The sequence below is a fragment of the Hipposideros armiger genome, unplaced genomic scaffold, assembly GCF_001890085.2.
Source record: "Hipposideros armiger isolate ML-2016 unplaced genomic scaffold, ASM189008v1 scaffold_550, whole genome shotgun sequence".
Taxonomy (NCBI): Eukaryota; Metazoa; Chordata; class Mammalia; order Chiroptera; family Hipposideridae; genus Hipposideros; species Hipposideros armiger.
The window spans coordinates 215,635-230,778 of NW_017731900.1; the positions used below are offsets into that span (position 1 = coordinate 215,635).

General features: G+C 36.1%; 1 protein-coding gene across 6 annotated transcripts in view; it reads left to right on the forward strand.

Moving 5' to 3' along the window:
- REV1 (REV1 DNA directed polymerase) overlaps positions 1–15,144 on the forward strand; it is a 94,019-nt gene that overhangs the window by 39,860 nt on the left and 39,015 nt on the right. For 5 of the 6 annotated variants that reach the window (XM_019669204.1, XM_019669205.1, XM_019669206.1 and 2 more), the window contains 3 exons: positions 2,113–2,281; positions 9,484–9,636; positions 12,633–13,342. In XM_019669204.1, the coding sequence (XP_019524749.1) occupies positions 2,113–2,281; positions 9,484–9,636; positions 12,633–13,342 (1,032 nt within the window). The other variant, XM_019669209.1, reaches the window with a different exon arrangement.

A 15,144-nucleotide genomic window follows, 5' to 3' on the forward strand; every position in this document is an offset into this window, starting at 1 on the left:
ACCCCGCTACTTTCTGATTCATTTAATGCAATTGCAGTTGGTTTAGGAAAATTGTAGATTAATTTGTAAAATAATTTTTACATTTTTGTACTCTTTATTGGATTTGGTGTCTTTCAATATTATTGCCTTCTACCTAGCCTTTAATTTGGTACTTTTTATTGTTATTTTTTAAGGTCAGCCAAGTTCTTCAGTCTTAGGGAAAGAAAGAAGTAAACTATAGTTTCCTGATTTGCTAGCTGTTTAATTACCACCATTTTACATTAAGTCACTGTGATGCTCTGGTTTAGATTTTGTGATCCCTAAGCCCTGAAAATCTTCCATTAAGAATTTGAATTAATTTTATTTAAAAGTTGTTTTCATTTCTCTTTCTAGTGCTCTGTCCAGTTTGGCAGCCTATAGACATATGTGTGCACTTGAAATGTGGCTAGTCTAAATTGAGATGTAGCTGTAAAATATACTTACATTTTTGGAGAGTTAGTTTGAAAAGAAAGAATGTAAAATATCCCAATTTTTATATTGATTACGTGTTGAAATAATATTTTGGATCTCTTGGTTAAATAAAAATATTATTAAAACGAGTTTCACTTTTTGCTGGTTTTTCTTTCTTTTTTTTTTTTTTTTAAGCTAAGCCATCCTGCCACCTGTTGGCAACTCAGCAGCAGCTCAGCTCAGGCCAGGAATCAAACTGGAGACCCTGTTGCTCAGAGCTTGCACTCTTGAGCGAGCTCTTAAACATTTTTGCTGTTTTTAATGAGGTTACTAGAAAGTTTTAAATTACATATGTGGCTTGCATTTGTGGGTCATATTATGTTTCTATCAGGCAGTGCCAGTATGTGTGAACAGTAACAGCAAATGAATTCTATAGTATAAGAATTTACCAAGAATTAATTAAACCTGGCATATCTATATGTGCTTTGTTAATTTTTTTCTTCTTCTAAAGACTAAAACTCACCTAATTAGGTAGTTAATTTAATAAAAATGGTCATTTAAATACTTGGACCTGTGTTGCTGGGGCTTGAGGGAAATCTGTTGATTGAATAACAAAGTGGGTATATAAGCCTCTTATGACACCCCACCTCCACCAGGGGTACAGCTGTGGCTAGGGTTGGTGTGATTTAGAGCTTTCATTAGGATAATAGGTGAAAGAAGTAGAAACTATTGAAAATATTAGCTTAATGTGATAATAGTAAATGCCAGTCATAACTAGTGAGTCAAAAATTTCTTTTTATGGGAAAGCATAAAGTACATCGATTCTTGTTTTAAGCTATTTTTCTGTAGTTTTAAGAATAAAATATTTTGAAACAAAATTAAGAAGACAGTGTTTTTTGAATTATTGCAGTGTTTTTTTCTGTATTGGTGAACTTTGTTTTTTGGTTTTGCAAAAGTAGGAAACTGAATAAGATTATTTTAACTTTACTTATATTTTCTTAAAATTCAAATCTGTTTTATAGGAGTGAAGTCTATTAATAAAACCTTACAGTGAGTCTGCTCATAGTATGAGCAGTTTATCTGACAACTATTATATTACAATAAGTCCTCACTTAATGTCATCAATAGGTTCTGTGACTTTCAGCAAAATGACATATAACAAAACCAATTTTACCACAGGCTAATTGATACAAGCAAGAGTTAAGTTCCTATGGCATCTCATCAACTTAATAAAGAAATGGCCTTATTTGAGGACCTGCTATATTCTAAAGGAGCTGCAGGATTGAAGTCTCTGTAAACTGATCCATAAATGACTTTATAGTTGTGAAGTTTTAAAAACATAAGGTACCAATATCATGTTGCTAAATGTAGTCAGAATTTAAAAATATTTGCACCATTATGAGTATTTGATTCATTACTTAAGGTCCCTATTTGCTCTTCTAAGCATCTCTTAGCAGTTTTTGTGTTGGTGGCTGTCAAGCAGCCAAGGGAGGAGGACATGCTAAGTCAAAAAACTTTGTCATCTTGTGATTTACCTCCCAGCTTCGTTTTCTGGCAGCACAGCCCAGGAGAAAGTGAACCAGTGATAATGTTCTTTGAATGACCTGTTTAAGGGATTATTTAGCTAGGGCTCTACCTTCTTATATATAAAGTTCTTAATATATTTTAATACTGATTTTACAGATCCTTCTGCTGAGGAATTGAGAAAGCTAATGATGTTGCATGGAGGCCAATACCATGTGTATTATTCCAGATCCAAAACAACACACATTATTGCCACAAATCTTCCTACTGCCAAAATTAAAGAGTTAAAGGGGGAAAAAGTAATTCGGCCAGAATGGATTGTGGAAAGGTAAGTTTAATTTTTAATTAAAAAGTTCTAAAAATTGGAATACATTTTATTTCTATTACAGATATTTATGTTGCCTCTTACCTTAAGAGTGAAAAGTAATTAATTTTTTAAACAACACTAACATACTGTTTTACCTCACACTAGTAATTCAGGTTGCCTAGGATTTGATGTCCTATTGAAAGTATAGAGTTTGTGAGCATAATTTGTTCCGGAAACAAACTACTCATATTGCAAGTCATCGCTTGTTTACTTTACCACGTTAAAATGTATTAGAAATGTTTGCTCGTCTTGCAGAACACTTGCAAACCACGTTACTTGCAGTCTAAAGTTTTACTGTCGTATGTTAGTGTTCTTGGGACCTCTGCTACCAGGAGTTAAGGGTGATGACTCAAGTAAGCAGCGGGAAGCACTGATGGAGGGGAGCTGATTAAGCAAGTTATCCATTCGGCAAATATTTGTGCACCTATTATGGGCTAGGTACTTGGGAAGTACCAGCGAACAAAGCAGATCTCTCCCCCATCTCTTGGAGCTTACGTTCTACTGGGGGGAAACAGATGCTGAACAATATGCTTAATATATGAGTAAACTACATCACATGTTAAGAGTTAATACATGCTAAGGGGGAAAAAAGAAGATCACGGTAATGTGGCCTGGAGTACTGAGAGTGGGGGCAAAGAGGAAGAACAATTTACAGTATTATTAATATATGTTTTTTAGTTATTATATTATGGTTTTTCTGCTGTTGATTTGGAATTGATATGTTGTAAATCAGTGGTGGCCATTCATAGTAATCCCCTAAATTTATATGTCATCTGGAACATTGGATATGAGCCTTAACTTAAGTGACTTATATTTTGAAATGGTATGTTACATGTATGAATGATTGCTAGATTTATAAATGTTGGAAGTGAAAATATTAAAATCATAATTTTATGTATGAATAGATTGTAATCATTGTATGAAAGGATGGTCAGATTGTATAATGGAGTGCTAATGAAACAAACTTCAAAATTTTTTTTTTTAGTCAATTTCAAGTGTTTTTAAAATCCTAAGTTCCGCTAACTCTGACACTTTCTGTTAATTTATTCAGCGGATTTAGTACTGCTCAGTTCCTTTGCATAGCAGGTATAGCAGCCCAGACTCAGTGGGAGGCAGCAGAGCAGTGGGTGGGCTGTGCTTGGGTTCTGGGGACACGTGGGTTTGCATCAGAACCCAGAAATTGAATAACTTTGGGAAGAGTTCTGCAGTCATCCTGAACTTCGTCTCTTCATTTGTAAAGTAAGGCTAATATCTACCTGCTATGGCTATGTGAGAACTGAAAATAATTTGTGCAAAGTAGCACAACGCCTGGTACGTTGCAGAGGTGTATATATAAGAAGTAATTGCTGTTATTTTTATTCTATAAACATTAGCAAGTATTAAAAAATAAATTCCAAAAGTACATTTTAAACGAAGTTCATTTGACTTCCAGAAAGCCAAATGGATTTTATAGATTAAGGTTCTTTACACCTTGGGGGATTAAGTTGAAGGCCTATCCCTAGAGCATCTCACTGATTCCTTGTGCTTTGTCTCATGACCTAGCCACTGTCCATTCATTCTATAGGACCAGTGAGCACAGCCTTTAGCTGTGTGTTTCCTTTAAAAGAAACTAGGACGTTTTCAGTATAAGAATGATCCATTCTAGAGTAAGCTGTGTGTTGTCACATATAGACAGACGTTCCAGTCCTGTCCTTGTGCTAGGGCTAGAATTTGGATCTACGGGTGTTAGTCTGCCTTTGAAGGGAATAGGGTGATCCATGGACAGTAGGAAAATGGGGGTAAAGAGGACTCTTGCTGGGTAGGACTTGATTTGCTTAGAAAATGTGGATTTCTTACAGCTGTTTTCTTTACACCTATTCTTCCTTCTTCCCCTGAGTGCAACTAGAGAAATAATGCAATAGAGAAAACAACTGCAGCAGTTACAGGTTTTAAAATTTACCTTAACAGATTTCATTTTAGTTGGAAATCAGGCTTAATCACCTGTTCTTAAATAACTGAAGTGACTTAAGATATGATGATTATGTGGCCTGTTTCCTTCATTTTACATGTGAGAAAGCAGGGCTAATAAGGTTACCTGATTTGCCCAAGAACAGCAGGACTCAGGGTCCATATTTTCTGACTCCTACTTAGGTCTTGCTCGTTGTCATTTAATTAAGCTTGTTGTAAATGAACTGGCCTGTGTGGAAATGCGCCAGTCTGCACATATACCTTAATACATAAAATAAATTCCCGGTGGCTACTGTGTCATAGCATGGGACCTTTTGGTTAAATCACAGTTCTGTTTTCTTGCACACCCTAATCCCAAGTCTTTTTAATCTCTTCTTCTCAGCAGTGTTTTTATGAGATTTTATTATACTTAAAATTTTAAACATTATATTAGCTATTTAATGGATGACACATGATATTCTCTTGTATAATTACCTTTCTTGTTTTTAGTTTGAGCATTTTAAAAAGCAACTACCGCTTCTCAGTGTGTGGGGGTGATTACTTGGCTTTGGTTAGAATTCTCTGGTGATTGTGTGTGCGCCATGAAACCTGAGTTAATGCACTCATGATTACAGGACCAGGGTGCTGAGGGGCAGGAAAGTCCTTTAATGAGAAGCCTGAGTGCATTAGTGTGAGGTATGAGATTATTTTACTGAAACATCTGCCTTGCAAATACTAAACTTGCATATAGTATAAATCAGTAGTGTTCAAATTTTTGCCATATTCTTTCTCTTCAGACAATTTTATATTGAAATATGAAGTGTAGAATAGTTCATGAGAATATGCTATGTCCCACCCATAGCCTCATCAAGTCTGAGGAGTGCCAGGGAGCAAGCACAGTTTGAAAACATCGTCCTATTATTACAGGTCGAGTTTGTTTTTGTATTTCATTTTGTGTTAAGTCTTTTTAGCATAGGAACCTGCTTCCTGTGGTTAGCTTCTTTTTCCTGGTTCTGCTGTGAGTGGAGGAGTATGGTCTTCATTGTTCCAATTCTGCCAGCTCTCTGGGGCCTTCCACTGGGAGTGACTGAGTCTCAGTCAGTTTGACCTTTCTTTTTAAGCTCCCAAACTATGTGTTAGCACATTTGTCAGATACTCTGAGGGTGCATACTTCATATGGGTTGAAACTTTGTTTCGCTTTACATTCATTGTCAATATTAGAGTGCTTATTCAACTAAAATAAAGCTTGATTGCAATTTTATCTCTCATTTTTTTTCATTTCCCTTGTGTTTTATGTCTTCCCTCAATTTATCCTTCCTAGAAAACGTGCATGACTCCAGTTTCTGATACAGATTAGGCCTTTTTTTTTAACCTTGGTGTTATTTACAAGTTTGGTTTGCAGCACTACAGAATTCTTCTAAAATATTTTTACTTGGCTGTCTAACCAAAACACACGTTTCGGACTACCTCCCGCTGCTGTAGGCACTATGTTATTAGAAAATACATTCTCGATCTTCAGAAGCTAAAAAAGTAATAGCTTAACTCTCAGTATCCATAGTAAAAAAACAATCTGGACCTTGTAGGAGAAAGGGCAAGAAGTCATGTACATATTTTCATACCTGTTTAATTCCTTCTCTGAGCTCATGCTGTCTTGGTGAATGGTTGGAAAGTTTAGGTAGTGAAGGTGGGTTGAAGGGAATTTTAATTTTGATACATAAGGATGATTTTTTGCTTAATGGTGGAATAACAGGCAAACACAGCTCAGTTTTTCCTTAGCGTGTAATCACATCCTTTGTTGCCTTGAATCACTTTTGAATATGGAAGAATTTAGATGTTTGAATGGATAGGCAATGGCTATACCAGTGTTAGATACTGTTTTTCTAATATAGAGGGTGACTGGAACTGTCAACACATTTGATGTGCAGAATTGTTTCATATAAAGAAAGTGCTATTACTACAAGCTAGAGAAAAGGTTTGGAATAGAAATTAATGTAGTGATGATTTTGTTGTATCTTCATTTTTGTAAAATTCCCCAAAATCTGGTTACAACTGTCAGTGTAAATTCATTGTCAGTTGGTAGAAATAGAACATGGTTTAGAAAACTTAGATACAAAGTTTTGTTTTAGACATAACTTGAATGGCCTGGGCTGTAAGACAGAGCAAGAACTAAACTAAGACTCCTCAAAGTAGGTGAGTATTTTACTTGCAATGAATGTGTGTCTGATCCATTGTATAGAATGTAAACTCATAAAAATCAGAGTATATTTTCAGAGTACAGTACATGGAAAGCTCAGTATGTAAGGAAACCGTCTTTTGGTAAAGTGAAGCTCCTTTTGATTTCGAAATTTGGATTTTGAAATTAGGATCTATTTTTTGTAAACATAGTAGAAAATGTAGATACAGTTAGTTCCTTTGTGTTAAAGATAAGCGGTGAAATTTGAAGCTGTTAGAAATTAATCCCTGAGAGATACTCCTTAAAGAAGATCTTTTAAAAATATGCTTTCAGATAATGTTTCTGGCCATATATCTGTAGATAGATAAATAGATGAGCAGGGATAATTAGGAGTATATAACTGATGTAGTGGTTTGGGCTTCAGATTAAAAGAATTTCTGGTCTAACAGTACTATAGGGTATTGGGCTTTAATTTCTTTTACTAGGTGTCTCTGAGGATGTCTGATTTGAGACCTTCAGTATTTAAATTGGCTGTCTTATGTTATATCAGTCTCCATGGACTTAGTTACATAAGCCTAAAAGTTCTGCTGGGTGACATGGCTCTTGTTAGGAGTGGGACAAGCTCTTAACACCCTGTGTGTGATCAGTGTTGATCATAGAGAGCATCTTGAAAGTCTGTATCACCCCAGCATGTTGTCAGTGGGGTGGGAGAAGCAAGCATGATCATAGGCATTTCCTCTGTTCATTGCCCCTCCGCCTTCTTCAGGTGTAGTTTCACTCTGCTTACCCTGAGTTATAGCTCCATTGAGGAGAAGGGTGGGAGACTAGGGTTAGGGTTCTGCCTCAGGTTTTAAGTGCCTCTACTTCTGTGGGGAGGGTGGGGAGCAGGTGAGAGATAATACTGTAGGAAGAGAGATCACAGGCAGTTGAGACCAACTGTTAAGGGAAGGAAAGTTTAATAAAGAATAAAGTAATAAATGGTCTAATTTTAGGATTTTGATTCTAATACTTGAATTTTATCAGTAATCTTGATAAAACTAACGTAGTCTGATAATAAGTCTATTTAAGTAAATGAAAATTGAGCTGTTGTAACTAGTATGTTCTTTACCATCATAATTTAGTAGTTTTAGCCTTTTGGATACAGTTTAGGCACTTGGTAGAATGACTAAATATCTGCTGATATAATTATATAAAGGCCATAGTAAGTAACATTATGTAGTTCGATTTTGACTGTATGTTTTCCTGTATTCACAGTTGACTCGGCATTTTAAATTGGTTTTTTGTAAACCAACACAGTCATTTCTTACATGGTGGTTACTTTTTTAAAAAATGTTTTGTGTAGTGCCCTTTGAGAAAATTAAAATGTCAAAAAAACCTCCTGAAAACTATTTTCAGTCTGTTATTTATTAATTTCTTCCAAAATAATTAAAATATGATATCCTTAATGTATATCTTAGGTTTAAAGCTCAAGATGTGTTTAGAAATATTTCCTGGGTCCGGCCAAGTGACTCAATTGGTTAAGAGTTAGCGAGTTAGCTTAAGAGCGCGAGCTCTGAACAACAGGACCACCGGTTCAATTCCCACATGGGCCAGTGACACTGCGCCTGAGCTGAGTTACCACTGAACTGCCAACAGGTGGCAGGATGGCTCAGCTTGTGAGACCATGTGCTCCTAACAACAAGACTGCCTGTTCGATGGTGGGATATGCCCTCCTACAACTAAGACTGAACTCGGCACCTTGAGCTGAGCTGCCACCCGGATGGCTCAGGGGATAGAGTACGCACTCTTAACAACAAGGCTGCTGGGTTCAACTCCCACATGGGATGGTGGCTAGGCCCACCTGCAACTAAGACTGAACTCAGAAGCTACCGCCCAAATGGCTCAGTGGATAGAGCATGCACTGTTAACAACAGGCTGGTGGTTCGACTCCCACATGGGATAGTGGCTACGCCCACCTGCAACTAAGATTGTATGTAACACAGCACTTTGAGCTTAGAGGCCACAAGCTGCCGACAAGCAGCCAGATGGCGACTGGCACCCTCCACAATTAAGATTGAAGAACAACAATTTGGCTGGTCCCCCTCCTCAATTCCCCAACACTTCCCCTCCCCCAATTCACCAATTAAAAGAAAAAAGAAAAAGAAATATTTCCTGATACTTAAGGAGACTGTTTTAAAGTGTGTATGTTAGTGTATATATATTGGTTGGCTATTTTAAAATTTGAATTGAAAATATTTTAAACAGTATAGTAACCATGTATATAAGTCAGTCTATTAGAAAGCAAAAATCAGTTTAAGACCACTTAATGAAGTTAGTTTTAGTTTTGAAGAAGTATAGAGGAAGTAGTGTTTCGGGGGTTGTCAGTTAAAGCGATAGTACCAGCTAGTATTACAGTAATCCTGGTGTTGCCTTGGTCTTGTCTGGTGATGTGTGATATGCAGTGAACTTTTGGAAGAAGATACATAGGATAGTTTCTGGCCTCATAGAGTTTGTATTCTCAAGTGGCCTTGACTCTATCACTCTTAAACACATAAAAATCATATAAATTATTTGTTACTCTTAAAGTTGAGGTTTTTTATTTTATAATTTTTCACATTTAATAGACCTAACGAGAATTTTAGAAATTGAGAATCATGATCCAGTTTACTTATTCTAGGAAAACTTAATATGTGAGATGGGATTTGAGAAAGTCTTGATGATTCTGTCAATTATTTGAGGGAGAATTGTGGTGAATATGAAAGTCATGATTAAAATATTGACTAATCCAACTCTGTGGTTGTAGTTTTGCTCATCCTACTCTATAGTTGTTTTTTTCTCATGTAGGATTGTTGGCCACTGATTTTTTAAATCTTGTATATGTGTCTTTTCATGGATGGAATGTTGTTGTTAAGAGTTTAAGTAAGATTATATTGTATTAGGACCACTAAGGCAGAAGGAGAAGGACTAAACTAGGAGAACAGATGATGTCTTGAAATACTGTCATTATTAAGAACATTGATTTTTTCATGAAGCTCATTTTCCCCAAGTATTGACCTCTTAAATTGCTGTTACTTTTTTGTTTCAGCATCAAAGCTGGACGACTCCTGTCCTACATCCCCTATCAGCTGTACAGCAAGCAGTCCACTGTGCAGAAAGGTCTCAGCTTCAATCCTGTATGCAAACCTGACGACCCTATCCCCGGTCCAAGCAATAGAGCCAAACAGCTCAACAGCAGGGTGTAAGTTTGTCTGGAGAGGGAAGGCCACAGAGCTGGGTGTTAGCAGTGGGTATGGCCCTGCTCTGCTGAGGAGGGAAACAAATATGAAACCTGGCCATTCATCTGTGTTAACAGGTTAAAATAGGTGTGTGGGCGTCATCCCTAAAAATTATTTTTATCATGAAAGTTCCATAAATAAAATGTAAACAGGGAAGCCTTTTCCATCGCTTTAGAGTCCCATGTTACACTAATGGACATTGAATTAGAGGTAAAATTTTTCATGGATTTTCCTGAAAGTAATTATTTCCACACAAGAAATTTGCTATAGAATGTTGCTTGCTTTCTCAAAAAATGAACTATGCCAACTATATTTTTATGTTCCATGCATAAAGATAGTTAACAAAAATGTTAACATTTCTAGTTTGTTTTTGAAAAATTCCAGATTTATAACAATTCTAAACATGTAAATATATCAATGAAAATTTAGTTGTTGACCCTCAATGTTACAGAGTTAGAGGTGGCTCTAGAGTTTATTCCATGTGACTGATTTTTAAAAATATATTGATTTAAGCTTTAATTGCAGTAATCCTGGGTAAATTGGTTTCACAATTAATTGGCGTGTTACCTTAATTTGTATATCAGGTGGCTCATTATCATCAGCCTTCCTCATTTATGAAATTGCTTGCTTTGGGAGTTGGATATATTTTTCCAAAACACCAGGAGTCTAACCTGGGAGGATCCAATATCACTACCTTCTGTAGTTTTTTTTGTTGTCATTTGTTCTTTAACTTGTATTCACTTATAAGCATATTCAAATGTTTTCACATTGCCTAAAACTTATAAATTTTTTAGTACCATGAAGGTGTACAAGTAATACCAGAAAACCTTTTTGATACTCAACTTTATGTTTTTTTTTTCTTTCCCACACTAATAAAGTAGAAAATAGAGTAGCCTCCCTTATCTGCATGGGATTGTATTCCAGGACCCCCAGTGGATAGTAGGGTTCAGTATTATCCACTCGGGGTCTTGGAATATAATGTATACTATGTTGAAAACATTATACTGTGTTTTTTCCTATACATATATACCTATGATGAAGTTTAATTTATAAATTAGGCACATTAAGAGATTAACAATAATGACAAATAATAAAATAAAACAATTGTAATTACTGGATTAAAAGTTATGTGAATAAGGTTTATCTCTCTCTCAAAATGCCTTATTGCACTGTCACCCTTCTTATGATTATGTGAGATGATAAAATGCCTAGGTAATGAGACTCCTCAGAAAGACACACAATTTAAAACTTATGAACTGTTTATTTCTGGAATTTTCCATTTAATATTTTCAGACTGCAGCTGATTACAAATAACTGAAACTGGAAAGTGAAACTGCAGATAAGGGGTGGGGGGGGACTACTGTATGTGTTTTTTAAATTCTTCTTTCTGTCAATTTTAGAAAGAATTTACCTATTAGATTTTACTTCTTGATACTCATACATTTATGCTATTGCCCAATAAATGTATATTTACCAATGATATATTTCCAGTACAGCTACTTTGTAAATATATCCCTTTGTCTAGGCTAAAAAACTATAGTACAGAAAGAATGTATATTTGCACTGTGTTTTCTCGCCAATATATGAATTTCTGTTGCATATGTGGGTATTATACATGTAAAGAATCCTAATATTTGTGACACAGAAAAATAGGTGTAAGACTTTTCTGATTTCATTTTTGTTGTTTTCTGTGACCCTTCTTTTTGGTATGTTCAGTACATTTCTGCAAATTTCTTTGAAATTTTTCATGTGATGTTTTTTGCTCCTTTTATCTTTATTTCAAGGGCCAGACTTTCTCTGACATGTAACAAATTAGATTTTCGTTCCTTCCTCTTAATTGCTTCCAGTTGGTCTTCTTTTTCCCTTTCACTGCGTGATCATCTGTGAGGATTGGACCTGCTCAGAGTTGGCTGTCATATTCCATGAGATGGTCAGCCAGAGCCAACCCAGAAATGGGTGGTAATGTTTTGCATCTGACTCGTGTGACTTATATGTGTATTCAGACTGTTATTACTAATATACTATGTTGGTATTAGGATGAGGGACTTTAGGTCAAACCTGGTAATACTGTGGTAATCTCACTTATGTCTTGGTATTGTGTATGGTACCCTCATCTGGAGCCTGAAATGGAATTGGATTAATGCTTTGGGTGTTTCTGAGAATGAATTAATGCTCTGTAATTCAGGTTTTTTCTTTTGTTACTTAGATGATTCTTGTGAATGCAAATGAATTATGTCTTTATTAGAGTACTACCATGCAAACCTCTAGAGGATCTAGAATATGAATTTAGCATAACATTTGCCATAGGTCCTGCATTTATAAACCTGAAATCAGGAAACTTGGTCCAGATTGCCTTGGACCTCCTTGGCATCTAAATATGCTTTTCTTAGAAATGAAATGCCATTTCCCTTGTTGTTAGGGCAAACGTCCTCATTTTTCTAGGTATAAATTTTACTGAATTCCCTATATACATTGACCTGGTTTTTATTTTTTATCTAGTTGTACAACAGTTGGCCCCATTATGCCCTCATAATGAATATATGTTAAATCAGCAATTTTTTCTTAACTACCTAGTACATGCCAGACCCTGTGCTACAAACTGGATATTTAGAGCTTACAAATTCCAATTAATTTTTAGTGGGAAAAATAATTGAAATAGTTCTTTGGATTTTTCTTATATAAAAGATTTCCATTGTATTTCTTCTTTGCAAGTGTCTGAAGTTTAAAAAAAAAACACTAAAAGGCTGTTAATGTTCTAGAATTTTCCCAGTTATTTTGCTACTTTGGTTTAGCAATGAATTATCTCAGAAGAAAAAAATATAAAATTTGTGGCTTCATTTTTTAGTTATTTTTGGGGAAATATCAAAGTGTGTATTACTAAGAGTGTTTAAATGAAAAATGGTTTTAGCTTGAAAGTCAGGCATTATTAATTTAAGAATTAATTCTTTTCCTGCTTTAGAAATCACATAATTAAGAAGATTGAGACAGAAAACGAAGTCAAAGTCAATGGAATGAACAATTGCAATGAAGAAGATGCAAATAATGAGTTTAGTTTTGTGGAGCTGGAGCAGATCCTTCCAGGAAGGAAACAAAACGGAATTCCGCATCACAGAGACAGCCCTGCCATTTTTAATGGACACACTCATAGCTCTAATGGTGCCTTAAAGACACAGGATTGCTTGGTGCCTGTGGGCAACAGTGTTGCCAGCAGGCTGTCCCCTGACTCTGCCCAGGAGGAGGGGAAGGCTGAGAAAAGCAGCACCGACTTCAGAGACTGCGGTGGGCAGCAGCTGCCACACAGCACCAGAGACATAGATGCTTTGCAGAATCCACACAGAACTAGTTCCTCCTTGTTGTCATCTTTGCACACTAACACTAAAATAAATGGTGCTCACCACTCCACTGTTCAGGGGCCTTCAAGCACAAAAAGCACTTCTTCAGTACCTGCTCTTAGCAAGGCAGCACCTTCAGTGCCATCCAAACCCTCCGACGGCAGTTTTATTTCAGACTTCTATTCTCACTCAAGACTGCATCACATATCAACGTGGAAGTGTGAATTGACTGAATTTGTCAATACCCTACAAAGACAAAGTAGTGGTATCTTTCCAGGAAGGGAAAAGTTAAAAAAAATGAAAACAGGCAGGTCTGCACTTGTTGTAACTGACACAGGTAGATACTTACTAAAGTTGTTTTCTTAAGAAACAGTCATGCTTGATCATTTCGTTCTTAAGCTATCATTGGTATTCGGATCGACACGAAGCTCTCATAATCTAAAACTCTTTAGGAATGTAAGATTATGTAAGTTACAATAAGTATAACGGATTATAGAAAGCTTTCTTATTTGTTAAAATACGTTTTACTTAATTAGATTTAAGTGTGGCTAATTGAAATTTCTTAAACAGTAACAGGCTTGGGATTCTTAACATTCATTCCTCATGTAGACCTTATAAGTTGAAGTTTTGAACTATGTAACATATAACGTGTATTATATTCAGTGCTTAAACTCCTGTAAGAATGAATTGGTTTGGTAAGAGTAACTGTTGATTTCACAAAGCTTGCATCTTAATGATTTTTAAGTGATTAAATAACTGACATAGGTGTTATCATTATAGTGGTAGAATTTTAGTCAGATTAAGTATTTTCATATATAAGTAGATTGGTTAATTGTGTTTTGTTTTTAATACTTGTCATCAAAAACAAAACCAACAGTTACAGGCTGTATTTCTGTGCCAGTCATTATAAATTAGTATCTGGTTTGAAATTTTAGTTCTTTTTACAGATTATACATTTTTTTTTTCCAGGGGAGAGATCTCAGAGAATCACTAACATTACCCTTTAATTTATAGCGGCGGAAACTGAGGTGCAGAGAGCAGCTCATGGTTCTGTCCTAGAAAGTGAGAGCCTCTCCATGTGGGCTTTTTCTGTCATGTTTTCCTGTGTTTGATGTGTTTCGAAATGCTTTTGTTATTTATGAAGTATTTCAGAATAATGTTGTAAGTATTAGATTTTCCTGACATCATGCCTTGGCCTTGTAACCTAAAGGTCATTTAATTTTGAGAGCTTCAAAGAACTCTTATGCATTAGTTCCATGAATGGGAATAAAATGAGAAAATTTTGTATTGTATGAAAGCATTCAGTAGGTATTTGGTATATGCATATTGTACTACTTAAATGTGTAAAGTCATTGTTTTGGGTTGTTTGCATTGTGTTTATGTAATATTTTATACAGCAGAACCATGATTGTGAAGATTTATTTTACTAATCATTTCTAAGATAATATAGAGGGGAGCAAGGAAGGGTGTGGCTTCGGAGTTAGGTAGCATAGCCTGAACCCCAATCCTGGCTCCGCCACTCTCATGCAGCAGGACTATGGGCAAGTCAGCACCTCTCTGAGTCTCAGTTTCCCTGGGCAGTGGCCTGAGCGGTAGTCAGTGGTGCTCCCCTGGTGGGGGCTGTGAGCTTAAGGAAGATGACATGAACCACACATATTGAGAACTAGGTAAATGCTTTCAGTTACAGGTTAGTAAATGGAGTAGTCTGAACCTTTTGGGGGAGTAAATATAAGTTTTTCAAAGCCTATTATGAAGAGTAACCTTCAGTACTAGTATCCTTAAATCTATCAGAGGAAAACTCCTTTATGAGATCAGAACTTTTTACAAGCTCAGGGTTCTTATTTCCAAGACTTGGGTATCTTGGAGGAACAGGGAAAAGGGAAAGGACGAGAGCAATGAGAAGAAAGCTCTGGTCGTGGCTAGATATGTGTTAAAATAACCTTGATAACTTTCCCTGTAGCTCAGGGCGATTAGAAGCCAGAGTCCTCAGGAGGGGACACTGACGTTTATCTCCCTAAAAGTGGTATCTCAGCTTCAAAGCTGATTTTTTTTTTTTTTTTTTTTTCTGAGCCATCCTGCTACCTGTTGGCAGCTCAGCGGCTGCTCAGCTCGGGCTGGACTCGAACCGCTGTTGCTCAG